The sequence below is a fragment of the Canis lupus genome, chromosome X, assembly GCF_011100685.1.
Source record: "Canis lupus familiaris isolate Mischka breed German Shepherd chromosome X, alternate assembly UU_Cfam_GSD_1.0, whole genome shotgun sequence".
NCBI lineage: Eukaryota > Metazoa > Chordata > Mammalia > Carnivora > Canidae > Canis > Canis lupus.
The window spans coordinates 42,326,579-42,354,381 of NC_049260.1; the positions used below are offsets into that span (position 1 = coordinate 42,326,579).

The window sequence follows — 27,803 nt, forward strand, 5'->3', positions numbered from 1 at the left end:
CATCCCCAGCACATCCCTCCTGGTTGAAAAGAATGAGAGTAGACAGTCCGTGGGTGGGCCCATCTGGCCAGATGGTATTTTGGCTGCAGCCTTTACACATACACACACATGTTGTTAGAATGCTGAACACGGACTGCGCCCCACCCAACATCCCCAATCCCAAATGCAGGGTAGCCAGGCTTCCAGACATAAATTAAAAAATAAAATAAAATAAAAAAAACAGTTGGTCTCTGGGGAGGGAGAGTTCATGCAGAGATGAAGGCAAAAGCCTCTGGGAGCCAGGGCCAAGAAAGACGAGAAATCCCTGCCCCTCCCCTCAGGATCCCCACTCCCCAGGGGCTTCTGCCCTAAAACAGGGTCACTAACACCAGCCATCAGGCCTTCAACCCCTTTAATGTCCAGTCTCCCAACCTATTTGATTTTGGTGGCAGCCCCATTTTCCCACCACAGCCCAAGGGGATGGTGTCCTGGGGGGTGGGGAGGGGAGGGAGCAGGTACAGCCCGCAGGTCTTTAGCTGGCTTCTCCCGGTTCTAGGTCTGGGTCAGGGGACCCCACGCACTCCTTGCTGAGCCGCACAATTTCCTGGGAGAGAACTTCGATGTCCTAAGAAACAAACAAGCCATCAGGGACTAGAGAAAGCAGCAGAGGAAGCTCCCTCACTAAACTTGGGGTGTTATCCTTCTCACCTCATTAATCAATGCCCAGCTATGTCTAGTCTGGCACAGGAAGGTATCTGGAGAGGCTCACAGAGCCTCAGCAGTGGGCTGGACATGGAAAAGATGTGGGAGGCCGGTGGGGGGAGGGGGAAATAGGGAGCCTCCCAGGTGAAGGGAACCTAGGAATATGGAAATGGGAGCAGATCACCTGCTGTGTGTGGTGTGGCCAGAGTTTACAACCCTCACCTTGCCACCAGTTTTTCTACTTAATGGTAAGCTTACTTCTCAGAGGCAGGGGCTGGGTCTGCATCCTTTCTGACTCCCCCAGAAATGGGGGAAATAGCTGGGGGGTAGGATGGGCAAGTAGATGAGTGGGTGGATGCATGGTGGACCATGGTAGGCAAACAGGTGGGCAAATGAATGGTTCAGAGGACAGATGGAAGATAACAGGTAGGCAGGCAGGTCACTGGGTGGGTGGGTAAAGGTAAGAAAAGGGGTGACTGATGAGTAGGGAAGAGAGAGAGAGAGAGGAGGTATGTCAGGAAATGGGTGGAAAGACATGGGGCAGATGATTAGATGGGTAGGGGGCAGATGGGCAAGTAAGGCAGGGTTGATGGGCAAGTCAGCTGACTGTGTGCACGAACAGATGTGTGGACGAACAGTGAAAGACAAAAGTGAGAGCAAGTGAGTTGACTGGAGGATGGGGAGGTGAGGATGGAGGTGTGCTCAGTGAATGGGGTGGGGGGGGTAGGGCGGGAGAGGAGGGTTTGGGTGCTGGCAGATGACCCATGGGGCTGAGTGGTGAAGGAGGCAGGTGGTTAGATAGAGAGATGGGTAGGCTGGTAGGCCACACTCGCCTTGTGCAAGTGCATATTCTTGGTGAGTTGCTCCTCCAGCATGTTCTGTAGCTTCTTGTTCATCTCCCGAAGGTTCTCATCGCCTGGCTTCACTAGGTCTCTCAGAACGCTGCCCAGCCCACTGCGGTCTGTGTGGCCTGCTGCCACGGACACATCTGCAAGGGCCCAGGCTGAGAACCACCCCTTCGGCAGAGCCGGAGAGACAACATAGATGGGGCAGAAAAGGGAGACAGAGAGTGGGGGTGAAAGGTGGGGGAGAAGCCGTGTGACGTAGCAGGCAGAGGTTTTGCCATGTGAAACCTGGCCATTGCTTACTGGCTGTGTGGCCCTGAGAAATGGGGATAATCACCAACTAGCAGAGCTAGAAAAATGTCTCTGATAGCATGCAAAACACAGAGTGCATAGTCAGCTCATAGTCCGCGTGGTTCTGATTAAGAAGGGAGAAACGGGGATAGGACGAGGTTTGAAAGAAAGGAACAAAGGAAACAAAGATGGGGAAGGGGGAAAAAGAGGAGATACAGTGGAAGAAGGGAGAGGAAGAGCTAAGGACCCTTGAAGGGTCCTACATGCTGAGGATGAAGACTTCCAGAGGAGACACAGGAGAGACAGGCAGTAGCCACAGTGATACTAGATGACGAGGTGCGACAGAAAGAAGAGATGGGGAGAGGAGAGGAGGGAGAGAGAGACAGAGCCAGGCTGGAGAAAGGAGAATGGAGCAATGATAGATACCCAGACAGAATGGAAGAGTGGAAGTAAGAGACAGACACACACAGGGACAGGCCTGGCCTGCTCTTCCCCACCCCCTCTAGCAGCTGTGGCCTTGTCAGTACTTTTGCTGAGTTGCAAGAGGACAGGAGACAGTGGGGAAGGAGGAGAGGAAGAGGCAGGTCAGAGGCCAGATTCGGGGGAGGGGTGAGGCTGGTGAGAAGGTACTGACCAATCCGGCTGTCCATGACATAGGTCTCAATGATGGCGCTCTTCCGGCAAAGGTCCTCCGCCATGGAGGCACTGCTCACTTCCAGGTGCTTCACCTGCATGGTAGCCCAGCATGTTTACACGTAACAAGGGGCCCAGTCAGACCTCCCCACTCCCCGCCCCAGCCTCCTCTCCAAGGGTGTGCCAAGTGAGGACAAGCAGGCAGACAGCACCTTCTCCTCCAGCATCCATTTCTCTTGCTGTGTCTCTGCCAGGCGCTGAAAGAGCTCAGCCACTTCCTCATCTGACAGCTCTGCTGGCCGTGGAGGCTGGGCCTGAGGGCTGCTGGATAAGGACTGCAGGGAAAGGATGGGAGAGGCCAGTCCAGGCTTAGTGCTGTTGCCTGCCCCAGACAGGATCAGGGGCTAAGAGGAAGCCAGGGCAGGATGAAGGTGGGCTCTGCAACAGGGGCTGTAGGCAAGTCTCAGCACCCACGGAGACTCTGGGTCTCCCATTGCCTAAAGGGGGACATAGGAACCACCACTTTGGGGCACCTGGGTGGCTAAGCAGCTAAGCATCTGCCTTTGGCTCAGGTCATGATCCCAGGGTCCTGGGATCAAGTCCCGTCATCAGGCTCCACACAGGGAGCCTGCTTCTGTCTCTGCCTCTACCTCTCTCTCTCTCTCTCTCTCATGAATAAATAAAATCTGTAAAAAAAAAAAGGAACCACCACATTATTTCCTCATTGAGAGGATGAAGGGAGAGGCTGTAGCATAAGAGGTTTTATTTCCAGTTGACAGGAAAACCGTAGGACAGAGGAACAAGCTAAATAATACCACTAGGAAACCAGCAGGAAAACACAACAGGTGGGACACTTTCTGCAGGTCACCTGGTGGGTTTCTTCTACAGGTTGGTGTCATGAAAAACAAAGTGACCACACTAGACTCAAGAGACTTAAAGGACATAAAGCAACCGGATGTGACATGTGCTCTGAAACTGAATGCTGATTTTCATAAAACTAGCAATAGAGGACATTTTTTTTTTTTTATTTATGATAGTCACAGAGAGAGAGAGAGCGCGGCAGAGACACAGGCAGAGGGAGAAGCAGGCTCCATGCACCGGGAGCCCGATGTGGGATTCGATCCCGGGTCTCCAGGATCGCGCCCTGGGCCAAAGGCAGGCGCCAAACCGCTGCGCCACCCAGGGATCCCTAGAGGACATTTTTAAAAAAGATTTTATTTATTCATGACAGACACACACACACACACAGAGAGAGAGAGAGAGAGAGAGAGGCAGAGATACAGGCAGAGGGAGAAGCAGGCTCCATGCAGGGAGCCCGAAGCGGCCTTGATCCTGGGTCTCCAGGATCACAGCCTGGGCCAAAGGCGGCGCTAAACTGCTGAGCCACCGGGGCTGCCCAATAGAGGACATTTTAGGGCCAACCAAAGAAATACGATTAAGGTCTAAGTACTAGATGAGATAAAAATTTAAGAAATTGGGAGGATAAAGATCAGCTGATCAACAGGTTACTTATAATTTCATTAAGGTTTAAGAAAGAAGTGCACCTGGGTGGCTCAGTGAGTTAAAGCATCTGACTCTTGGTTTCAGCTCAGATTATGATCTCGGGGTCATGAGATCAAGCTCCTCGTCAGGTTCCATACTCAGCACAGAGTCTGCTTGAGATTCCCCCTCTCTCTCTTCCCCTACTTGCTCTTTCTCTCTTTCAAATAAATAAAATCTTTTTGAAAAAGAAAGAGAGCAAGATCTAGAAGGGTATTGAACCAAGGGTTTATAGTGGTGATCTCTGGATGGTGAAGAGGTAGTTTCTTTGGATTAAAAAAAACTTGCATGTGTGTGTTTTTAAAATTTTTCTACACGGTACACATACTACTTATGGATTTCCAAATAAAAGTGGCTGGCCAGGAAGCTGACACAATAGACGAAAGTAAGCAAGTGATAATTGTGAGTTGGATAAAAGGACCTCCTACATGATCATGCACCTGCTATAAGCTACATATTTTATGACAGCGGGAAAGGTGGAATTAGCTCACATCACAGATAAGAGAGCAGAGGGACAGAGAGAATAATCTGCTTATCCTCAATTTGGCAATCTGAATCTGAGCTGTCAAGCTTAGAGAAAAGTTGCTAAGAAAATGTGTATGCTAGGCCCAGAGAGGCAGATGGCTACAAGGGAGGGCCTAAGGAGGATCCCAGAGTTTGGGTAGGGGAAGCTGGGCTGTCAGCTCTTCCTTGCCCCTTACCCTGGCTGGAACAGTGGAGCTTTCCTTCTCCCGCAAAATCTCCCGGTAGCTGAAGGACGAGACGCTACTGCTGTCCCCAGTCTGGGTCCGGCTGGGTGAGTTCATCTCTGAGAGAACTAGCTCCTCAAGGCCTTGGGTAGAGAAGGAAGAGAAACCTGAGCCCCAATCCCCTAGGGTCCCAGGGCAGCGACTGGCAGGAAGAGGCAGAAATAGATTTGACAGAGATGGAATGAGGTAAAGTAACACTGGGGCATGGGAAAGGTGGAAATGGACAGTATGACAGGAGAGGCAGAAACAGAAAAAAGAAAAGTTGCCTCTCTGGGCAAACGCATCTGCCAGAAGAGAAACAAAGGTGAAGAGGCTGGGAAGGAGTGGGCAGTGTGGACACATATGGGCATCAAGGGATGTATGCACTCAGACTCGGGGTCCATACAAAGAGGACCCAAGGCTGGAGAGAGCCTGGGGGCAAGACCACACGCAGAAGAGAAACCAAGACAGACAGCAAGCCACAGCAGATGAGAGGACACAAGTCCGAGCAGAGACAAGGGGGGAGAAAAGATGGAGACAGACATGTAAACGTGACCCTAAATCGGCATTTCTTTATGGACAAGGACCACTGGAATCTGCTTGTTGATTTGTACACTAATGTGTAGAAAACAGAAACAAAACTCCTTTATAAAGGGAGGTGACTTCAGGAGAGAGAATGCCTCAGAGACACAGAGATGGAGTGAGAGATGCATCCGTTTTTGCCATGTCACTTAAAACAGGCCCACTGAGCTTGGGTTTCCACTCTTGCAGCTGCTTCCCGGTATCCGGGAGAAGGGCTGACATCCCTTCTCCAAGGATCTCCAGCAAGAGCTTATGGCTGCAGGGGGAGGACAAGGGAGCAAGTTTTCTCTGAGCTTGAGACATGGGAGATGCACCAGAGCCCTCACCACTACATTATATCTATTTATTTAAACATATTTATAGGCCATTTCCTTCTTTAAAAAAGTCCAAAGCAACCCAAGGTTTTTTGTTTTATCTTCTGCCTAGAGTGGCAGAAAGAACATGGATTTTAGCTGAATGTGATAACGCCACAGTGTTGCTATCTGAATGTAAGTCTGTCTCCCTAGCTCAACTAGGAGCTCCTGGAGGACAGTATTTCAGGGGGTTTACTATCAAGGACCCCAGATGTGAGCACATGGGCTCAGTCCACATTTACAGAATGAGAGAATGGATACAGGGGATTTAGAGATACCTGGTGAGGTGTGGGGATGTGCATGAGAGGGTTGTGAAGATCCAGCCAAGATGCAGACAAAAATGGGGGGATGAACGGGAGAGAGAATGTGTTAAAGGGACAAAGAAGAAAATAGCAGCAGAAGAAAAGGAGAGAGAAAGTAGGGAAAGACAGAGAGAGAGAGAGATGGCATGACACAGCACAGAGAGATCAAAACAGAGGAGAGACACGGAAGAAGGCAAGGCAGAGAGCAGGAGAAAGAGAGACAGACAGACCAAGTTCAAGAGGGGCAGAAAGTGCAGGGGAGCCCAGCATAGCAGGTGCAGGAAGCAGCTCTGGCCCTAGGGCCCAAGCCCGCCCCTCGCCCCCGCCCCTGCCCATCGATCCCACCCCTCGCTTGTCCTGCCCTCTGAGTCCAGGCCCCTCACCAGAGCGGCTCTTGCTGTTGGTAAGGATGTCCTGTAGCCGCTCCTGCAGCTTATCGGCCCTTTTCCGCTCCAGATGTAGCTGCCGCTTGAGGTCCTTGAGCTGTGGGGAATAGGGGCGACAGAGGCAGGCTGAGGCCCAGTGGTCCCACAGGCTGGAGGCAGGGGCATGCTTGACCATCTCCCCATCATACCGCAGCACTGCCCTTCTTTTCCAGGATCCGCTGCCCGTCCACTGTGTCCTTCACCTCCTGTGGGCCAACGAAATGCACAGCTAGAGGCTGCCAGGATGGCTGCATGCTGGGCCTTCCCTACCTCTGCCCTGTGACTACACCACGGCCCAGGGTGTGTCTGGGCCCCTGGAGGGGCAAGTGACCTGTTTCAGGTTGCTGATGGTCTTCAGATGGCAGTCCCGCTCCTCCTGGGCTTGCTGGAGCTGATCCCGCAGGCCCTGTAGCTCCTCTTCCTTGCTCTGCAAACCAGGAGGAAGCTAGGCCTCTGCCTGGGAAACATCCATTCCCCACCCCACCCCCAGGGCTCGGCACCCCCTCCAGAGCCCGGCCCTCCCAGGAGAGAGGAGAACACCATTAGGCAGTGGGTACCTTCAGCTCGCCAGAGTGCTGCTCCTGGCACTGCTTGAGGGCTTCCTCTTGATCCTGCTGCTGCTGCTGCAGAGATTCCTACGGGACAAGTCTCTGTCTGGCCATGGCCCCCTCAGAGGACGGCACGGCCAGTCCAGGGTGCGATGGCAGCAGGGGCCTGCAGGCATGCAGAAGACACCCCCACACGGAGTACTGTGTGCCCTTAGGCAGTACACAGGAGTGGCACATCTAGAGGCTGCGCCATTTAAATCACCAACTGACATGTGCATCTGATTTGGTTTTGTTCTAACAAAATATAACACATCACTTACTGCATGCCGGGAATGTTATAGGGATTTTACGCTCATTGACTCATATTATATCATCTTCCCATAATACCCACATGGCAGATACTATTATTATCCCTTTTTTTATTGATGAAGAAAACAGGCCACAGGCCAGGTAAGTTGCCCACAGTTATTAGCAAGTGGCCTAGCCAGGACTCAGACCCAGACAAATCATGACTCCCTCCAGCCTCTGTGCTCTTCCCTATTGCAGGATACTTCCTCTTAGGTACTATTATGAGTGTTCCCCCAAACTGGCAGTAAAAGTCCTTGTTCAAATAAAATCAGGATATTACAATAATTTCCTGACAGAAGCAGTTTCAGAAGGCAGGGCTGTCTTTTCAAATCTGCGCCTCCAACAGTCTACCTTACTGCTGACTGTCCCCTGATCCCATGAAGGCTGCTGTTGGAGCTGGTGAGGCTGCAGGGAGACCTGAGTCCAGAGTGTTTCAGAATGTTCTGGGGCCTGACCACCCCCAGTCCCCTAGTGTGGCATGGGTGTCACCTAACAGTCCTTGGTGCCTCATTAGGCACTGACTTACCTCGGCCTCCTTCAGGCGCCGTTCAAACCAGCCCTTGGCTCCATCCATAGAATGTACCTGAGCTTGAAGTTCCTCCACCGTTTGCTGGAGATTCTCCAACTCTCGTGTTCGAGCCTGGGAGAAGGAAGACCGTCATGGTGGGGTGGGGCAGGTGGAGGGGTGGGCACCACAGCCACACTATCCCCTAGCCCCATCAGTGATGCTGTGCTCCCTTTTTTGGGGATGGAAAAACATTATCACCCACCCACCCACCTTCTCCTCACGAATCTGCCCACGGAGTTCCTCCTCCTGCCTCTTCTTGTCTTCATGAAGCTCTCGGAGCTCGCGCTCATAGCGGGCACGCACCCCCAGCACCTCCTTCTCATGCCTCAGTCGGACGGCTCCCAGCTCTTCCTTGTGCTGGGACTTCTCCTGCAGTGTCTCCATTGCCAGCTCATCCAGCATGGCCTTCCGCTTTTCGGCACTCTGGTGGCAGGAAGGGGCAGTGTGGGCAAGGGGGGAGGATGCCAGTCAGCTATCCTCTTCAACATCAGACAAGGCCTACCTTGCTCTCTCCAGGCCCCAAGGAATAGGCTCAACTGTGCCTCCTTCCCATAGCCCCAGAACTAGCTGAGTCACTCACCTAGCCACATGGCACTGGTCACTTTCCATCCTTTGCTGTTCCCATGATGTTGGCCCACATACCTGCTCCCTTCCCACGGACTAGGGCCAATCCCTCCCCATCCCAGCTCCCCACCTTCCAGAGCTGCCCACCTTCCGAGCCTCCTGTAGTTCCTGGGTCAGTTGCTCCTTCTCCTGCCCGATTTCTTGAAGCTGTTCTAAGAGCCGACTATTGGCACGTAATGACTCCTAATGAGGGGGACAGAGGAAAGGAGTTTGATCAAGAGCCTGGGGTGGGGGGGCTCCCAGGTGGCTCACTATCCCAGATCCCCAGGGCCTGGGATCAAGCCCTGCCTTGTGTACGGCTCCCTGCTCAGCAGGGAGCCTGCTTCTCCCTCTCCCTCTGCTTCTGCCTGCTGTTCCTCCTGCTTGTACTACTTGTACACACTATCTCTCTCAAATAAATAAATAAATAAATAAATAAATAAATAAATAAATAAATAAATAAATAGGATCTTTTAAAAAAAAAGAGCCTCTGGGAGGCAATTGTCGCCCAGGACACCTCTGGTAGGCAGGTCTCCCTTAACCCCAGTAAAATTGGTATTGTTCTCTCTATTTCTAGATAAGAAACAGGGCAGACATTGCTAGCAATTTCCCCAGCCTTCTCTGCATTCTTCCCTCTGACCCTAGCAAGAAATTTCATAGTTAGACACACACAGGGTTGTCAAGGTGACTTTTCCTTGCCTACCTTGTGGTGAGGTGTGAACATATGATTAATTTCCAGATGTGGAAGTGGTGAGGATAACATAGGTTATGCTCAGAAAGGAAAGGGCCATGCTGGGACCATCCCTCTTTCCTCCTTCTTTCCAGATGGAAAACAAACATGATGAAGGGAGGGCCTGGGCAAGCATCCTGGCTACCAAGACAGAAGTCTTGAGTTGAAGGCAGCAATGTGGAAGAAACCTGGGTCATGGCAAAGCCATCATTCCATCCCTAGACAACCCACCTGAACACTTCTATGAGAGAGATCTAAACTTTTATCTTACTTAACCTAATCTACTGTGATTCCAGTTGATTCCATGGACTCAGAAATGGCTATCCTGTCTAACTGCAGAGGCTCAGTCTCAGCGAAGGAAAATATGGTCTGGGACCCAAGGTACTAATAAGTTAGGAGACCAGATTGGAACCCAGATGCTCCCAACTCCACAGTCCTCCTGCCTGCACCTTGTGGAGGATCCCACAGAGCCAGTGTGAGGGAAGTGGGAGAAGCCAGGTCGGAGCTAAAGAGGTCACCTGCAATTGGGAGTTGAGGTCATCTTTCTGTCCCATGAGCTCCTCATACTCAGTCTGCCGCTGCTGCAAATCAGCTGCCAGCCCAGCATTCTCATCTCGGAGTGTATTGAGTTCTTGGGTCTTTGCTGTTTGGATCTGGGATGAACGGGGGTGATGGGAAGCAGAGTGAAAAGCCGTCCCATCCCCCAAGGGCCAGACATAGGGGTTTGAGTCTCCCGGTTCTGGGGAGACAAGAAGGCAGGCGGGAAGAGAGCCAGGAGGAAAGAGAAAGAATTTCAGGGGAGTGGTTATTTCTGGGGAAATATTGATTGGGAAGGGCAAAAGAGACCTTCTGGGGTGCTGAAAATGCTCTAAATCTCGATCTGGGTGGTAGCCACATGGAGATAGACAGACCAACAGGTAGATATGGTTCACTGAATGAACACTTAAGATTAGTACACTTCTTGTCCTTTACTGGAGAGAAACTAGAAAACGCGAGAGAAGCAGGGGTGGGTGGCCAGAGAGAAGAGAGGTGGAAACCATCAGAAAAAGAAGCCGAGAGAGGCACCTGGGTGGCTCAGTTGGTTAAGCATCTGACTCTTGATTTCGGCTCAGGTCATGATCTCAGGGTTGTGAGATCGAGCCCGGCATCAGGCTCCATGCTGGGCATAGAACCTGCTTAAGATTCTCTGTCTCTCTCTCTCTCCCTGCCCCTCACCTCCTGCTGCTTATGTGAAAGAAAGAAAGGAAAGAAAAGAAAGAAAAGAAAGAAAAGAAAGAAAAGAAAGAAAGAAAGAAAGAAAGAAAGAAAGGAGAACCTGAGGATCAAACAGAAACAGAGGCAGAACAGCATGAGGTCCAGACTGCCCTGCCCTAATGTGGATCAGAAGCAGAAAGAGATGGGAAATTGGAGAGGGATCAGTGACAGCTCCCAAGTATCCTATACCTGCTCCAGGGCAGCCAGGCTAGTCCTCAAGGCATTATTCTCAGCCAGAAGTCCTTCCACTTGTTCTTGTGCATCTGCACTCTGGATGGATACCTGGCCCCATCCCCAAAACATGTGAGAGTGGATCCAGAACAGAGGGACAGGACCCACCCATGGCCAAGAAAGGAAGCACATGAGTGCACATGCACCACTACCATGGGAAACACAATCCCCTGGGGCCTTCCCTGCCTGTACAATACCTGCAGAGGCTGCCCCCCACCTACTCACCCCTCCACCTCCCAGAAGTTGCCCGGTACCAGGTACCTGATCTTGGAGGGCTCGCAGAGCTGCTGCATGCTCCAGGCGCTCCCCCTGCCACTGATCTCTTAATTCCGCCAAGCTCTGGAGGGAACAGGTCAGGGGAACCCGTTACAGACCTCAGCATCTCCTGGGGAGCATGTAACTGTACAGACTCCCTCTCTGACCACCTGATAGCATGTCTCCAGCACTTGAGGGTCCTAAGACTACCCAGCTGTCAGACTCAGGCTCACCCAAATTCTAAGTCATTACCCCAGGGGCCTCAGACCCTGTATTCCAGGTCTAAGAATCTTAGAAAAACACCTAAGCTTGGGCAGCCCAGGTGGCTTAGCAGTTTAGCGCTGCTTTCAGCCCAGGGCATGATCCTGGAGACCCAGGATTGAGTCCCACGTAAGGCTCCCTGCATGGAGCCTGCTTCTCCCTCTGCCTGTGTCTCTGCCTCTCTCTCCCTCTCTCTCTCTCTCCCCCGCCCCCCATGTCTCTCATGAATCAATAAATAAAATCTAAAAAAAAACAAACCCTAAGCTTTTGGGGATTTCAAACTCACCCCACCCTTGATCCGTAGATGGCTCACACTCACCCAGATTCTGGCTTGGAGGCACCAGAATTCTCAGACACACTTAGCCTCCAGAGGCTATAGCTTCACCCAGACTCCTGACCCCAACACCCACGGGTTTCAGATATACTCCATCCCTGTGTCTCTAGCTCCCAAGAGTCACACACAGGGCCCACCCAAACTCAGAGCCCCAAACCCTAGAGGTCTCAAACTCATACAATCTCCTAGTTTCCAGCTCCTAACCACCCCCCCACCTGCCACTTCTGTCCCCAATCTCTGGGAATCTTCAGACACAGGTAACTGAAGACCCAGTTTTACCCAGACTCTGTCCCCAGCTCTCAGGGGCTTAAACCCACAAACCATTGTATCCCTTAATCCAACGGATCTCAGACTCACCTGCCTTAGGAGGTAAGCCTGGAGGCTTTAAAGTTCCCTAGCCCCTAACTCTCAGGAGCCTGACACCCACCTAGACTTTTTAAAAAAATTTTATTTATTTATTCATGAGAGACACACACACACACACACACAGAGGCAGAGACACAGGCAGAGGGAGAAGCAGGCTCCATGCAGGGAGCCCGATGTGGGACTCTGGTCTCCAGGATCACGCCCTGGACTGAAGTTGGCACTAAACCGCTGAGCCACCTGGGCTGCCCCCACCTAGACTTTTGCTTCAGTCTCTGGATGTCTTAGACTCACCAATTTTTTTTTATTTATAGTGTCCAGAGGTCTTAGGATCACTCAGAGCAAGTGATCCAACTTTCTAGTTGTCTCAGCCCCACAAAGCAGCCCCCATACCCTGAAGGCCTCAAATACAGTTAGCCTCCAGGCCCACCTGTCTACCCTTGAAAGTTCTATCTATCCAGATCCCATAGGTCTTAAAGTCACCCAACATCCAGGGAGTTCAGGTTCATTCCAGCTCCTGGTCCAAGTCCTCAGTGACCACAGATTTCTCCAGACTCCTGTCTCCAATCCCCCAGCAGTTTCAGATTCATCTGAACTTGTGGTACACAGCCTCCAAGTCCTCAGCACCCCCTGAGATCTTTGATTCATACAGACTCATAGGCTAACTCCTAGAGCTCTCGGGGCTCCCTAGTTCCCATTTTCCTAGTTCCTGGAGGTCCCTGGGACCCACCCAGTCCCTATATTTCCAACACAGGAACTACTGGATTCCCCAACTAGTCTCTGTAGACCTCAGTGTTCCCTGGACTCCCAGCCCTGGCCTCTATCCCAGCAATCCCAGAATCCAGCTGTTCACCTGATTGGCAGCTTCGAGTTCTTGCTGCAGCTTCTGAGTGCGAGCCAACTGGGCTTTGAGATCAGCTTCCTTCTTCTGCTGCAACTCCTCAATCTTATTCCTGGGGATGATGGGGGGCATGGTGACCATGCCCTGAGGCCCTATCTCCCAGCTCTGCCTCTGTGGTCTTCAGACAATTCTGCTGGGCACTGTCCCCACTGTCTGGATATACACCCACCCCTGCTAGTTACCGGCTGTCGTTGAATAGTGTCTCCTTTTCTGTCTGCAGACGGCAGAAACTGGGCACAGAGAGACAGACATAAATGGGTCAGTTCCACAAGCTGGTTTCCCAGCTGGTCCCCCCGCAAGCCCCTGCCCCTGTCTCAGGAAGCAAAGAAATTTACCTTTCTTGTTTCTTTTTCAGTTTCTCAGAGAGCTTGGGAAGGGGTGGGGGTACAGACAAGTGATAACATTTTAGTAAAGACAAAAATAAATTTAGTAGTTATAGACATTTTTCACTAAGTCCTTTCCAGAAGCTTGGAGTTACTTATGTTATCTTGTGGAATCCTCAAAACAGTCCTGAGAAGCGAGGACTACTGGTTTTATAAATGGGGAAACTGAGCCTCAGAAAGATTAAGTAATTTGGTTGCCCAGGTGGTCAATGGCAACAACATGATCTCCACCTAGCTCCCTCAGGCTCCAAAAGCCAGCATTCATGCCCCCAACATATCGACTGACAGCCACATCATAGAATGGCTAGGGCAGGGGCACCTGAGTGGCTTAGTCAGTTAGGTGTCTGCCTTTAGCTCAGGTCATGATCCCGGGGTCCTGGGTTCAAGCCATGCATCAGGCGGGGAGTCTGTTTCTCCCTCTCCCTCTGCCTGCTGCTCCCCCTGCTTCTGTTTGCTGGCTCTATCTAAGACATAAATAAAAATCTTGGGACACCTGGCTCAGCGGTTGAGTGTCTCCCTTTGGCTCAGGGCGTGATCCCGGAGTCCTGGGATCGAGTCCCACATCAGGCTTCCTGCTTAGAGCCTATTTCTCCCTCTGCCTGTGTCTCTGCCTCTCTCTTTCTATGTGTCTCTCATGAATAAATAAATGAAATCTTTAAAAAACTAAAAATAAATAAAAATAAAGTAAATAAATATCTTTAAAAAAAGAATGGCTAGGGCAGAAGGCCTAGAAAGCAGGATCATTATTGTCTGCCTCATCACTGGGTCTCCAGTTCCTAAGAGCCAGTAGTCTAGGGATGCCTGGGTGGCTCAGCGGTTGAGCGTCTGCCTTTGGCTCAGGGTGTGATCCTGGGATCTGGGATTGAGTCCCACATTAGGCTCCTTGCATGGAGCCTGCTTCTCCCTCTGCCTAGGTCTCTGCCTCTACCCCCCCTCCTTTCTGTGTTTCTCATGAATAAATTAATTAATTAAAAAAAATTTTAAGCTTGTCATTTATTTATTCATGACAGACAGAGAGAGAGAGAGAGAGAGAGAGAGAGAGAGAGAGAGAGGCAGAGACACAGGCAGAAGGAGAGGGAGAGAAGCAGACTCCATGCAGGAAGCCTGACGTGGGACCCGATTGCGGGTCTCCAGGATCATACCCCAGGCAGAAGGCAGCACCAAACCACTGGGCCACCAGGGCTGCCCTAAATAAAATATTTTTTTTAGAAAAAAGCCAATAGTCTATAAATGCTTGGATGGATGGATAAACCAGGAGAGCTGAGAGGACACAGGAGGGAGAGATGGGGCTTGCCATCCACAAGACAGAGGAACCACCTTAGTTTCTTCCATGTCGAAAGCAACTCAGATATAAATGTGAGTTTCTCCATTTCACAGATGATGAAACTAAGGCTTTGACATGGAGTAGGTACTCTGCTCCTTATACCCTGCCAGGGGAAGCATGGTAGGTGGGGAGTGGGGTGGGGAGAAAGTCCAGGGAAAGCTCAGCCCTACCTTAGCAAGCTCCTCCTGTAGTCTGGATGTTTCAGCCTGCTTTGAGCTCTGTGGGGAAGGAGGAGGGAGAGAGTTAATATCAGCAAAAGGGGAGTTAAGGCTTGTGCCTTCCCCTGCCCTCCTGCCCCACTAATCCATCAGCCCACGAGTTGGTGATGTTGGTGATGTCACAGACATCTCCATGTGACCATAGGCAGACCTAGGGCACCTGCCTGCCTCCTGCCACCCCAGCCCCAACAGGGTCAGACTCACCTCCAAGCCTTGCAATTGCTCCCAGAGCAATCTCTTTTCTTCCTTCTCCATTTCCCACTTCAACTCCACTTCCGCCAATGGCATGGGGGCTGGGACGGTGGAGGCTTGGCCCCCCGGGGGGTCTCCTTGGCCCTCACTGGCAGGTTGGGATCTCCTAGCCTCTTTCCCATAGCGCTCTTGCAGGGCTGGTGGGTAGAACATAAGTATATGATGGGTGAGGTGGTCTCTGAAGACCCTTGCCATGCTTCAAGTAGATGGAAAAGTGGGCCTTGGACCCCTCAGGTAGAACAGACCCTGCCCCAAATGACCAAAAGCCAACAAGACAAAGGCTCAGCCCCATCCACACTCCTCATAAATCTTTTAGGCCCTACGGGATCCCTGAGTGGCTCAGTGGCTTAGCGCTTGCCTTCGGCCCAAGGTATGATCCGGGAGACCTGGGATCGAGTGTCACATTGGGCTCCCTGCATGGAGCCTGCTTCTCCCTCTGCCTGTGTCTCTGTGTCTCTGTGTCTCTGTCTCTCTCTCTCTCTCATGAATAAATACAAAAACCTTTAAAAAAATCTTTTAGGCCCCACCATCCACTGAAACCCCGTCTACCATCAAATCAGTCCAAGCTGGTTTCCTGAGCCCCACTCCCTGCACCCCAGGCCCCACCCATAGCCCTCCAAGGTGCCGCCTACCATCCTCTATCTGCTACTTACAGCTGAATTCTATAACCTCCTAATCCTCAACCCAACCTACAAAGTCTCCCTCCTGATCACCGAAATACAACCCACCACACAAGCCCCAGCAACTCTCCAAACATCCCCACATTGGGACCCTCCCACACTCTACCAAGGTTTCTTTGAGCCTTCATCCCAGACCCCATTGACAATCTGGGCTCAGAGTTTTCTGAAAGTTCCTTCATTCACTTTCTCTGTTTAGCAAACAGCTCCTTTCTGATGTTCAATCTGCTAACCTGTAACATTTGGTAGGTACCAGGCACTGAACCCAACTCAGAAAGTTACCACTCATCATCTGAACTCTACTGGAATCTTCCAGGTGGCAGACATAACCACAAGCATTCTGTAGATGAGGAAGCTTTGGCTCAGAGGTGAAATGGCTTGTCTGAAGTTATACAGAGGTTCATGGCAGGGCCAAGCCTCATTCTGAAGCCCTACCCCTTCCTCCAGGGGGAAACACCCTGCTCAATCTCCGAGGTTCCCGCATCCCCAAGAGGGGCCTGTTTATACCTGCCACATTCTTCTGCAAGGCTGTGTTCTCTGCCTGCAGCCTCAGCAGCTCACCATCCACAAGACTCCCGGCTGGGGCAGCGCCTGCCCTGGCAGCTCCATCCTTCAGTTGCTGGTTCTCCCGCTCCAGCTGCTCCATCTGGCTGCAGAGCTGAGCAGGGGAGGAAGGAGAAGAGAAGCGGGGAATCAGAACAATATTTGCTGCAATATACATAGTGCTTGGCTAATGCACCTTACAGTTCACGTAATTCCTATAATGCCCGTGATGTAGGTGCTGTCGATACTCATTATCCCCACTTCACAGATAAGGACGCTGAGGCACAAATATCAGATAACTTCAAATTCACCTATCTGTTAAGTGGCAGAGTCAGAGGATTGAGGACATTGAGAATTTTCTGCTTGCCCGATGCCAACCTCATAGTCGTAATCCAAGACCCCAGGCAGGCTCCTACCAGAAGCTGCTAGTCCAGGATGTCAGCATCACAAACAGGCCCACTGACAGACCTCTTCTGTGAGGTGGGAGAGAGTGTCTGTGTCTGGGTGCCTGGACACCACAGACAGCTTTCAGGACATTTCCAAAGGCAGTGCTGCCCACAGCCCCTCATCGTCAGCCCTCAGCTTTGGAGAAATGTACAATGCAAATAAAACTAGGCCAGCCCCTTGCTCAACTCCTGGGGTTCTCACAGCGGTCCTGACAAGATCCCCTGTCTCCATTTTCAAATGAGAATACTGAGGTTCACAGAGAATTTTTATTCTCTTGCCTGGGATATTTTCTACCCAGAACACTATTCCTTTCATCCAGTTATTCACATGATTGGCTCCTTTGCGTCCTTCAGTGCTCTGCTCAAATGTCACCCTTGAAGTATTTCCCCAACATAGAAATTCCGACACTCTCTAGCACAGCACTCTGCTCATTTCTTCCTTACCTAGTACTAATTGCAATTAAATTGACCAAGTAAAAAAAATAAATAAAATTAAAAAAAATCAATTGACCAAGTATGTTTTAATTTCTTAAAGCTCTGCAAATACTTGGATTATAGATTGTGATTGACAATTACACTCTGTTCTATAACACCGAGTCACAAGCACAGATTCTGAAACCAGCCTGCTTGGTTTCACAGCTAATAAATGGCTGTGAACTCTGCCATTTATTAGCCATGTGGTCTTGAGACAAATTACTTCATCTCTCTGGGGCTTGGTTTTCCTTATCTGCTCAGTAGGGATACTAATGATATCCCACTGGCTCATTGTAAGAATAAATGAGTAATGTAGAGCACATTGAATAGGACCTGGTAGGCAGTAAGCACTGTGTAACTGTCAATCGTCTGTACCATTATATTTTTAAGATTTTATTTTTAAGTAATCTCTATACTCAATATGGAGCTCGAACTCACAACCCCAAGGTCAAGAACTGCATGCTCCTGAGCCAGCCAGGCACCTCTATTATTTTTTTCTAATGCATTATCTTTCTCCTCATCCCACATTCAGAATGTAGGCTACCCAAGAGTGGGAGCCATGTTGTGCTGTTCACAACTATTTCCAGGACGTAAAGCATGCCAGGGCTGCTCAGTAACTATTTACTGAAGAATAAATGGAGCTGAAATATTTTGGCAAGAAAGTGGTAGAGGCAGGCCTGTGAGCACTTCTGGTTCCCAGGAGGAGGAGGGGGATTATGAAGGAGGTTCTATACCTGGGCCAGTGCCTGGCTCAGGGCAGGTGCTGAGAAACACAAGCTGGATTGATGGAGGAATGCCTGTCTTTGCCTCATCCTAAAAGAACCACAATATCATTGAGGCTGGAGGCAGGAAGCAGTGAGAAGTGAGGCAATGGGGTCAGCTATTATGTGAGAACCAGGGGCTCTGAAGAGTCAGGGTCAAGGACCCACTTGGAGCTATTGCTTAAAGGAGTGATGCGGTAAGGCCTGCAAGTCAGGAGAACCTCTAGGGCATAAGGTGGTAGGAGAAACTAGAATCAAGGAGAACAGCAAGAAGGCTGAGGGAATAGAACAGATAAGAGGTAGTAAGGGCTGAGGTAGAGCAGGGCCACAGGATGATTCTGAGATTTTTAGGTAGTCAAAAAATATTTTAGAGGGAAAACGAATCAGTAATAATAAAAGAATATTATGAGTCGCTAATACCTACATAGCCAATACTACTACAAAGCTCTGTTATAAGTTGTTTACAGATATTAATCCATTCAATCCTCATAAAAGTCCCTGCAATGCGGGTGGCATCATTATCATTTCCAATTTAAACATCTTGGAAACAAGAAGCAGGTAGGTCAAGTCACTTGCTCAAGGTTACAGTTAGTAAAAGGTAGAGCCAAGAGTTTAATCTAGGTCTAATGGCTCTTAACTATTAGTTATTAAATCACCTCTTTTGAAATTGTACCTGTTTAAAGGTTGTTTTCATATTTTGTTTTTTAAGATCTTAAGTACTACATTCTCACATGGAGTCCTGAAAATACCATTCTTGTTGCCATAAAGATTTTTTTCCTTAAATAAACACTAAAACCTTAGAGACTTATTGACCATGGACATAGAAGATAGATAAGGAAACAACAACAGACAATATCTCTAACTCCCCAGTAGGTTTAGAAACAGCCAGGACACTATAATCATTGAAGAAATAGAATTATCCAATCCGGGATGAATTATCTAGAAGAATTAGAACCCCAGAGTTATATCAGATGAAGGGAAAGGAAGAGCAAAGGGAAGCAGCTAAAACATTTTTCTAGGGGATCCCTGGGTGGCTTAGTGGTTTAGCGCCTGCTTTTAACCCAGGGTGTGATCCTGGAGTCCCAGGATTGAGTCCCGCATCTGGCTCCCTACATGGAGCCTGCTTCTCCCTCTGCCTGTGTCTCTGCCTCTCTCTCTCTCTCTCTGTGTGTCTCTCACGAATAAATAAATAAATAAAATATTTAAAAAAAATAAAATAAGACATTTTTCTGTCTCATGCTAAGCATAGGAACTTTACCTAAGACCCTCCAATAACCTGGAACTCCCTAGCATCATCTCCCAAATATACACAGGGGGACTTGAAGCTTAAAGAAAGAAATGATTTTGTCTGGAACCAGCTGTTGTCAAGGCTTGCAGCCTTCTAATCCCAGCATAGTGAGTGGCCCCATTTGTCAAATCACCACCCCCCCAGCACAGATCCAGGATCTGCTTCAGCACCATGGACAGTGATCCAGGGCCAGCCTCTGTCCACCACCTTCAGCTGCCCTTCAGCTTCAGCCCAGGGGCCCCTACCCCTCGGATCCCCCTGGATCCCCCTCGGTTGTCCCAGGCACCAGCACCTTGCTGAACTCTGCCATAAGCGTGCTGTTCTGCAAACGAAAGTCCTCCTCTTGGCTGTGAAGCTTTGCCTGCAGCATCTCATTTTCACTCAGCAGCCCCTCGACTTCCTGCAGTGACAGACATGGGCCAGGTCTCGAATAAGGACAGAAAAAATGGAGAGATAGGGCAAAGAAACAGACAGGGAGAAAATGACGGTGGAGGGTGAGGGGAGGAACGTAGGGCCCAGACAATGAGATGGGAGAAATCAGGAGATACAGGGAAGGAGAGAGACAGACATGAGAGGGTAGAAAGAAGGGAAGATACACATGGGAGGAGAGAGGGACACGAGGGGAGACAGTGGGAGGAAAGAGAAGGGGAGACAGAAAGAGGCGAGAGAGGAGGAAGAGAGAGAAGGAGAAAGGGGGATAGGGAAGGAGAGAGGGATGGAAGAGTGAGAGAGAAAAAAGAAAAGGCAGGAAGAGAGATAGGAACAGAAAGATCAATGGGAGGGAGAACAGGACAGAAGGAAGAGAGAGAGGGTCAGGGAAAGAAATGAGTCAGGAAGAGACAAGGAATGGAGGGGGGAGAAAGAAACAAGGAGTCAGAGAGAGAAAGAAAGGGAAAGAAGAAAAGGGAAATGATGACAGATGGGAACAGGTGAGGGAGAGAAAAAGTGAACGTTGGGGAGAGAAGCAAGAGTCAGAGAGGAACAGGAAGGCAGGCATAGAGAGCCTCAGAGAGGACAGCCAGAAAGGGAGAAGGAATGACAAAGAGACACGGAATGAGACAAGCACAGGAAAATAAAGACAGACATACAGACACATGGCAGTGAGGTAGACACAGATGCAAGTGCACACACAGAGAAAGAAAGGCCAGTACCAGGAGATCCCAGCATACAGAAATATCGTCCCTCAGACTTCCAGACACATTCACCCACCATGGGTCCCCTTACCTGAGCTTTCTTGCTCTTGCTCAGTGCCTAAAGGTGAGGGGTGGGAAGAGAGATAAGGTGAACAGAGATGGACTCCCTCACTAGGGTATGGAGACATTGTGGCAAGTGTCGGGGGTGGGGGCAATGATGATTGGTTGGGGGATGTGTCTTCAACCACAGAATTTGCATGAAATATATAGTCCACAGGAATAATGAGAGTGAGTGAGTGAGTGAATGCATCCTGCTTACACGCTTTCCTCTAAGCACTTGAGTATTCAACCTTAGTATTCAATACTAAGCACTAGTATTCAACCCTTCATGGGCTGATTCTCTAGGCTCAGAAACTGTGGGTGCATTGCTACAGTGGTCCAAATGCATCTACGTGGATCCTTCTCATGTACCATGAAAACTGCTGTTCCTTTGCTGAGCAGCTGAGGGCACTGCCATGTGGGGCAATCAGCACCCCACCACAGAGAAGCCCAGCTTCCTGACTGCCAGATTTTCTGTACCATATGTTCCTACATCTAACAAATATTTATAGGGTACATAACACTGAACTGTGTGTAGGGACAGAGCAGTGAAGAAAGAGGCTTTCCTTTGAAAGCCTTTAATGCCTTGAGGGACCATAATAGGTTATATGCTATTTCATCTTCAGACCATCTGAGAGGTAGGTCTAGTCTCACTTTACCAACAGGACCAGGAAGGGGATGGGATGTGAGAGCACAAGGTAGAAGTGTGAGTGAAGAATAGAAGGTAGATTCAAGGCAGATTCACCTACGGATGTTACTATGTAGTTAGAAGTCAGTGAATGAGACTGAATAATTGAAATAGAAAATGCATTAAGAGTAAATTAAAATCAATTGATAATTAAGCAGGATTAGATAAAATTAGCAAACTATAGAGACTTCCATGAGAGCGTTTTGAATGACTAATGGCAGCATGTACCATTAGGCCTGCTTCCCTGTAGTTGTTCACTGGATAGATGAATGAGTCAGTTGGCTACAGGGAAGCATGGGTGGGCGAGTGGGTGAAGGGAGGTACCTTCTGAGCTTTGCTGAACTCCTTATCCAGGTAGGCGACCTTCTGTCGAAGACTGGTAAGCTCTGGTGGGGGGAAAGCAGGGAGTCTCAGCCTCAGTCAGGGGCAGGAAGCTGAAAGGTCTTCCTGCCAGGCCTCTGAGGTGTTTTTCCCTTGGCTTCTGTCCTCCAAAGCCACCCCCATCTAATGAGACCCTCTGGGCTCACCAACGCCATTCTTGCGTAGTTCATCTGAAAGCTGATAGTTATTTGTTCGGAGCTCCAGGAGCTGAGCCTTGGGGGAAGAAGGGAAAGGAAACAACTTGGTCAGGAATGTGCCCCTATTTTCACCAAGAGGAAGCCAATCCCCTGAGCCCCATGGACCCTACCACCCTCCACATGCCTCTTTAGCTGCTCCTTAAGACCAAGCATGCTGTATCCTAAGTGAGCCTCCAGCCCCTCAGCCCCTGTTCCCCCTTCTCTGGCTCAACTTATAACCACAGCTAGCCTCATTCTTCCATCTCTCCCCTTCCAATTCACTCTGCACTCAGGCCACAACAGTACTGATCCAGTCAGGTTCTTGTTCCCACATGTTCTGTGGTTCCCCATGCCTAAATGATAAAGTTCTCCCTCCTCATCCTGGCTGACCTCATCAGACACTAAACATTGTTCTAACTACCTCTCTGTCATGGAAGAGTGTTGTTGATCCTCTTGGCCAGACGTGGAGGCCTCTGAGTATAGGGGCATAGGGGCCTGCATTCCTCCCTCTTTTCAGGGGAACAGGGCCTGGTATTCTCCTGTCTAACTTACACTAAGCTGGGGACTGCCTGGGGTCCTCACCCACAAAGCTCTCAAAACACATCCAGATCCCTTTTAAGAATTAAGGGAAAATTGAAGTATGGGCCACTCCAAACAGCTTACCCCTTCCTAACAGCCCTGTTCTTCCCAAACCTACTATTCCTTACCCCACCAGGATCTTTCCCTCCTTCCATGGGACCAGCCTTCACCTCCCTGGTGGTCTGCTTAAGGTCAAAGGGCTTGGCCCCTACAGAGCCCCTTGGCCCTGTTACTACTCTACTGTACCCAATAATCTGTCTTTCCCTGTCTTGAGCCAATTTGTACACGCTTGGCACCCACATAGAAGCCATATCTGTCATAGCCAACCGGTTTTTTCCCTCACTAATGGCCCAATTAAATAAATTTTCCTCACTCAAAGGCCCCCCACATCCCTCAAGACCCCCCCAGTCATGATCCAAATGGGATGGTCCTACATCCTTCAGGGTCTCTCCTCCACAAAGCCTTGGGTGGGCCAGCTGGATTATTCTTACTCACTTAGATCTCTCGGCACAAGTTACAGGTTGTACACACACACAAAATCCAATGGTCTTCCCCAGTAAGAACTCTCTCAACAAGGGCCTACTCTGGCCTTTCATCCCATTCCAGAGTCGTCCCCAAAAGAATCAAGTGGTCACGGTACCCAATTGGGGTATCTCCCCAAAGCCCAGTGGTTTCCCCTCCGTGTGGTCCAAGGTGTCACTCTAACCTCTTCTGGTCCTCTCTCCAACACAGGAATTAATGGTATTACCCATTCAGGGTCCTCTTCAACCCAGGCCTAATGGGACCACCCCTGATCATTCAAAGGTACTGCCCCCTCTTAGGATCCACTACCAGCACTCACACAAGATATCCACCTCCCATAAACAATAACAGCATGTAGGGTCTTTCCTAAGTCCCTGGCATAGTGGTATCTCCCACAAACATTTCCACCTTCCACAGGGCAATGGTACTGCCCTCTCAAGGGCTCCCCCCACCATGACGCAAATGGCCCAACGTCTGCTTCCTTCCTCTCCAGACAAAATGGTTTCGCCCTCTCAAGATCTCCTTCCCTCAAAACCCAATGTTATCATCCCCTGCCCATGGTGTCCCCACACGGGCCCAGAGGTGTCGTCCCCTCCAGGTCTGAGTAAGGTATCGCTCACTCTAGGACTCTCTCCTCCGCCCACAAAGCTCACAGACGGCAACCCCTCAGAGCCCAATAATATCTTGGAATACAACAGTTTCACCCCTTAGAGCCTCAGTTTCCCTTCTCCAGACCAACCCCTTAGACTCAAGGTCCACCCCAACCAACCCCTTCTCAGAGCCGGTGGCACGACCTCTCTCTACCCCGCCCCCCATCGCCTAGCGCGGTGGTCTTTTCCCCGGCGAGCGGCACCTGCATCCGCTGAAACTCCTCCTCAGACAGAGCTTGCGCCATGTTCCTCCCCCACCCCCCCCCCCCCGACAGCCTTCTGCGCAGACGCAGTTCGTCCCTCCTGTCAGGATTCGGGGCGGATCAAACCACTGGCCAGGAATGGAGGGGAAGGAGTCTACTCCAGAAGTTCAGTACTTTGGAGCCGGAGAGAAGAGAGTGAAACTGACAGGTCAGGTGAATTGAAATTTAATGTTTTACCGCAAACTAGGTCATCTGACCTGGCTTTTGAGCTCTCATAGACCACCCATTGTGATGCGATACTGTGGCCTCCCGGTGTCATGGGTGGACTCGTCGCTAGGGAAGTGTTTGCCGACAGAAAGTCCCCCTTCCGCCGTACTCCTTTAATGAGAACGGTTGACTTATAACCCCAGAAATGAAAGCGGAAGCTTTGCGCTGGGCTTGTTCCCGCCCCCTTTCGAGTGACCCCAGAGTGAAATCCTGCCTCTAGTGAAGCCCTCGGCTTTTTTTTTTTTTTGAGATTTGACGCTGATTATAACATGATGTCGTACATCATATTAGGTAAAGGATCTGGCTACAAATAAATTTAAAATTCCCGAAAGGAAAGAAGGGCAAATGAATGAACCGAAAAAGCCTAGTTTAAAAAACAAAATAAAACAAAAACAGGATGGTTAAACTCTCCCAACATCCAAATAAGTAGTAAAATGCATTATAAGCCTCTCTTGTGTTTTCTGGCCCGCTATGCAAACTCCGCCACCCAAGCAGTAGTTTGTATCTGGGAAAGAAAAACATTAGAGAGCATGTTTAAAGTCATACCACTACTAGCATTCTCCCTATTTTCTTTATTTGGGGGGGGTCAGTAACTTAATTATTATCTCATTTTAAATGTACAGGAAAACTAGAATGGTACAAGGAAATTTCTTATGCCCTTGGCCCAGATTTATCAATTGTTTACATTTTACCACCTTTATCATTCTTTCTTTTTTAAATTTTTTTTAAATTTTTTATTTATTTATGATAGGCACACAGTGAGAGAGAGAGAGGCAGAGACACAGGCAGAGGGAGAAGCAGGCCCCATGCACCGGGAGCCTGACGTGGGATTCGATTCCGGGTCTCCAGGATCGCGCCCTGGGCCAAAGGCAGGCGCCAAACCGCTGCGCCACCCAGGGATCCCTTTATCATTCTTTCTATTTAAAATTTCTGAACCAGGACAGCCCCGGTGGCTCAGCGGTTTAGCTCCACCTTCGGCCCAGGGCCTGATCCTGGAGTCCCGAGATCGAGTCCCACATCAGGCTCCCTAGGTGGAGCCTGCTTCTCCCCCTGCCTGTGTTTCTGCCTCTCTCTCTGTGTCTTTCATGAATAAATAAATAAATAAATAAATAAATAAATAAATAAATAAATAAATAAAATCTTCTTTAAAAATAATAAAATTTCTGAACCATTGGCTCCAGTATTTATTGACAATTTTTTATCTTTTTTTTTAATTTTTTTAAATTTATTATTTATGATAGTCACAGAGAGAGAGAGAGAGAGTCAGAGACATAGGCAGAGGGAGAAGCAGGCTCCATGCACCGGGAGCCCGACGTGGGATTCGATCCCGGGTCTCCAGGATCGTGCCCTGGGCCAAAGGCAGGCGCCAAACCGCTGCGCCACCCAGGGATCCCAATTTTTTATCTTTTTAAAAGATTTATTTATTTATTCATAGCGAAAGAGAGGCAGAGACACAGGCAGAGGGAGAAGCAGGCTCCAGGCAGGAAGCCCGATGATGGGACTCGATTCCGGGTCTCCAGGATCACACCCCGGGCTGCAGGCGGCGCTAAACCGCTGCGCCACTGGGGCTGCCCTCATTGACAATTTTTTAATGCCAACATTCCTTTGGTACTTATTAATTGCAATTCTACTGTAGGGAAGAGCTTTCTTTTCTCCCTCATTTATGTATGTATATCTGTACAGAATTATTTTATTAAATAAATTATAATCACTATCATTTTTTCCTTTGATGCCCAAACTGTCCCAGATTTGGCCAGTGGGAGCTCCTTCAAATTGACTTCTGAGTCCTGTGACATGCCCCCATCAGTTTGGGTTTTGGGATTTTTTTGTGTTTTTTTTTTTTTTCAGTTTCTTGTTGGCACTAGAAGATGCTTGACTCACCATATTCTTTTTTAAAACCTAAATTCAATTAATTAATGTATAGTGTATGATTAGTTTCAGAGGTAGAGTTTAGTGGTTCATCAGTTGCATATCACACCCAGTGCTTATTACATCAAGTACCCTCCTTGATTCCCATTACCCAGTTATCCCATCCCCCCACTACCATCTCCTCCAGCACCCCTGTTTGTTCCCTAGAGTTAAGAGTCTCTTTTTTTAAAGATTTTATTTATTTGTTCATGAGAGCCACAGATAGAAAAGCAGAGACCTAGGCAGGGGAAGAAGCAGGCTCCCTCCGGGGAACCTGAGGCAGGACTCAACCCCAAGACCCCAGGATCAGGACCTGAGCCAAAGGTAGATGCTCAACCACTGAACCACCCAGGCATCCCGAGTTAAGTCTCTTATAGTTTGTCACCCTCTCTGATTTTGTCTTATTTTATTTTTCCCTCCCTTTCTCTATGATCCTGTTTTGTTTCTTACATTCCACGTAAGTGAAATAATATAATTGTCTTTCTCTGATTGACTTATTTTGTTTAGCATAATACCCTCTAGTTCCATCCACATCGTTGCAAATGATAAGATGTCATTTTTTAAAATATTTTACTTATTCATGAGAGACACAGAGAGGCAGAGACATAGGCAGAGGGAGAAGCAGGTTCCCTGAGGGGAACCTGATGCAAGACTCAATCCCAGGACTCTAGGATCGTGACCTAAGCCAAAGGTAGACACTCAACCACTGAGCCACCAGGTGTCCCAGATTTCATTTTTTTTTTTTTTTTGATGATGATGATTGAGTCTACAGACTCACTTTATTCTTTTTCAGCCCCAGTTGAGAAGTGTTCATTGCTACTAGGACGTAATTGTTTCTAGGCTCTCTCAGTGTACAGAGCTAGGAAATAAATGTATGTATTCTAATCCATCTAGTTATACATATATGTTTATATATTTTTCTATATATGTTTTGAAAACATAAATTCATTACTAATACCTTACATTTCAACCCACCAACACAAGGTTCATTCTAGTTTTTCTCACATTCCATATTTGTAAATCCCTTCTCCAGTGGAAAGAAACCTGGCTCTCATTATCCACAATAAACTTACTTATTTGTATAATCATATAACCATTAAGTAACTAGAACTTCTAAACCATAAGACTGCAAAAAACAAACCTACCAATTAGAGGTCATTGTCTTACACTCTCTTGTCTTTAGGCTCATGGCAGTCTATAGTCAAAATACTGGGTTTAACAAGCTTCAATATTTGATACAGTTCCTTTTGTCTTTAATCTGATGGTAGTCAAAATACTGTGTTCAAGAACTACTTAGGTTAGTTCTCCTCCTTGCCTCCTTCAATTAGGCTGTGTGATTCATTTGAAATACAGTCAGATTCCTTTGTTTCTGTTAGAATTTCATTTTGCCCCTCCCACCGTTGTTGAGGTAACCAGTCTACTTACTTTCTGGTTTATCCTTTCTGTGTTTCTTTTTGCTCAAATGAGGAGATATATGTATATGTATATTATCTTATTTATCCTACATGAAGGGTAGTGTGCTTTGCATTTCTCATTTGATATGACCTCCTTTCCCTCTCACAGCTACACAATACCCCACTTTGTAGACATATCATAATTTAACCACTCTCCTATGTTTGCCCATTTAGGTTATTTCCAATGTTTTCCAATTATAAACAATGCCCAAAAGAATGCCTTTATACATGTATGTAATTTTGTATGTTCTGAGGTGTATCTTTAGGGTAAATATATAGGACTAGGATTGTTGCGTCACAAAGTACATATGTAGCGGTGCCTGGGTAGCTCAGTTGGTTAAGCATCTGCCTTTGGCTCAGGTGATGATCCGGGGATGCTGGGATTGAAGCCCCATGTCTGGCCCCATGTCTGGCTCCATGTCTGGCTCCTTGCTCAGCAGGAAGTATGCTTCTCCCTCTGTCCCTACCCCTGCTCATGCTCTTTCTCTCAAATAAATGTTTAAAAAATCTTTTTAAAAAGTTCATATGGGAACGCCTGGGCGGCTTAGCGGTTGAGCACCTGCCTTCTGCCCAGGGCATGATCCTGGAGTCCCGGGATCGAG

The 27,803-nt window shown here is 48.9% G+C and overlaps 1 protein-coding gene across 2 annotated transcripts; it reads right to left on the reverse strand.

The window, feature by feature from the left end:
* Positions 1-374: 374 nt before the first annotated feature.
* Positions 375-23,669, reverse strand: GRIPAP1 (GRIP1 associated protein 1). 2 transcript variants are annotated; one of them, XM_038587378.1, is made up of 26 exons: positions 23,573-23,669; positions 21,589-21,655; positions 21,386-21,447; positions 20,366-20,392; positions 19,434-19,541; positions 16,137-16,287; positions 14,905-15,089; positions 14,653-14,700; positions 13,111-13,142; positions 12,958-13,005; positions 12,728-12,827; positions 10,923-11,000; positions 10,620-10,712; positions 9,695-9,829; positions 8,555-8,650; positions 8,054-8,266; positions 7,802-7,915; positions 6,937-7,014; positions 6,711-6,806; positions 6,529-6,585; positions 6,338-6,437; positions 4,691-4,821; positions 2,663-2,785; positions 2,452-2,545; positions 1,515-1,669; positions 375-604 (listed from the first exon to the last, which is right to left on the reverse strand). In XM_038587378.1, the coding sequence occupies exons 1-26, from the start codon at positions 23,612-23,614 to the stop codon at positions 512-514; spliced, it is 2,526 nt and encodes an 841-aa protein (XP_038443306.1). In that variant the 5' UTR covers positions 23,615-23,669; the 3' UTR covers positions 375-511. The 2 variants fall into 2 exon arrangements, with proteins under 2 accessions (XP_038443306.1, XP_038443307.1); XM_038587379.1 differs by lacking the exons at positions 19,434-19,541; positions 20,366-20,392; positions 21,386-21,447; positions 21,589-21,655; positions 23,573-23,669 and adding an exon at positions 16,484-16,612.
* Positions 23,670-27,803: the final 4,134 nt, after the last annotated feature.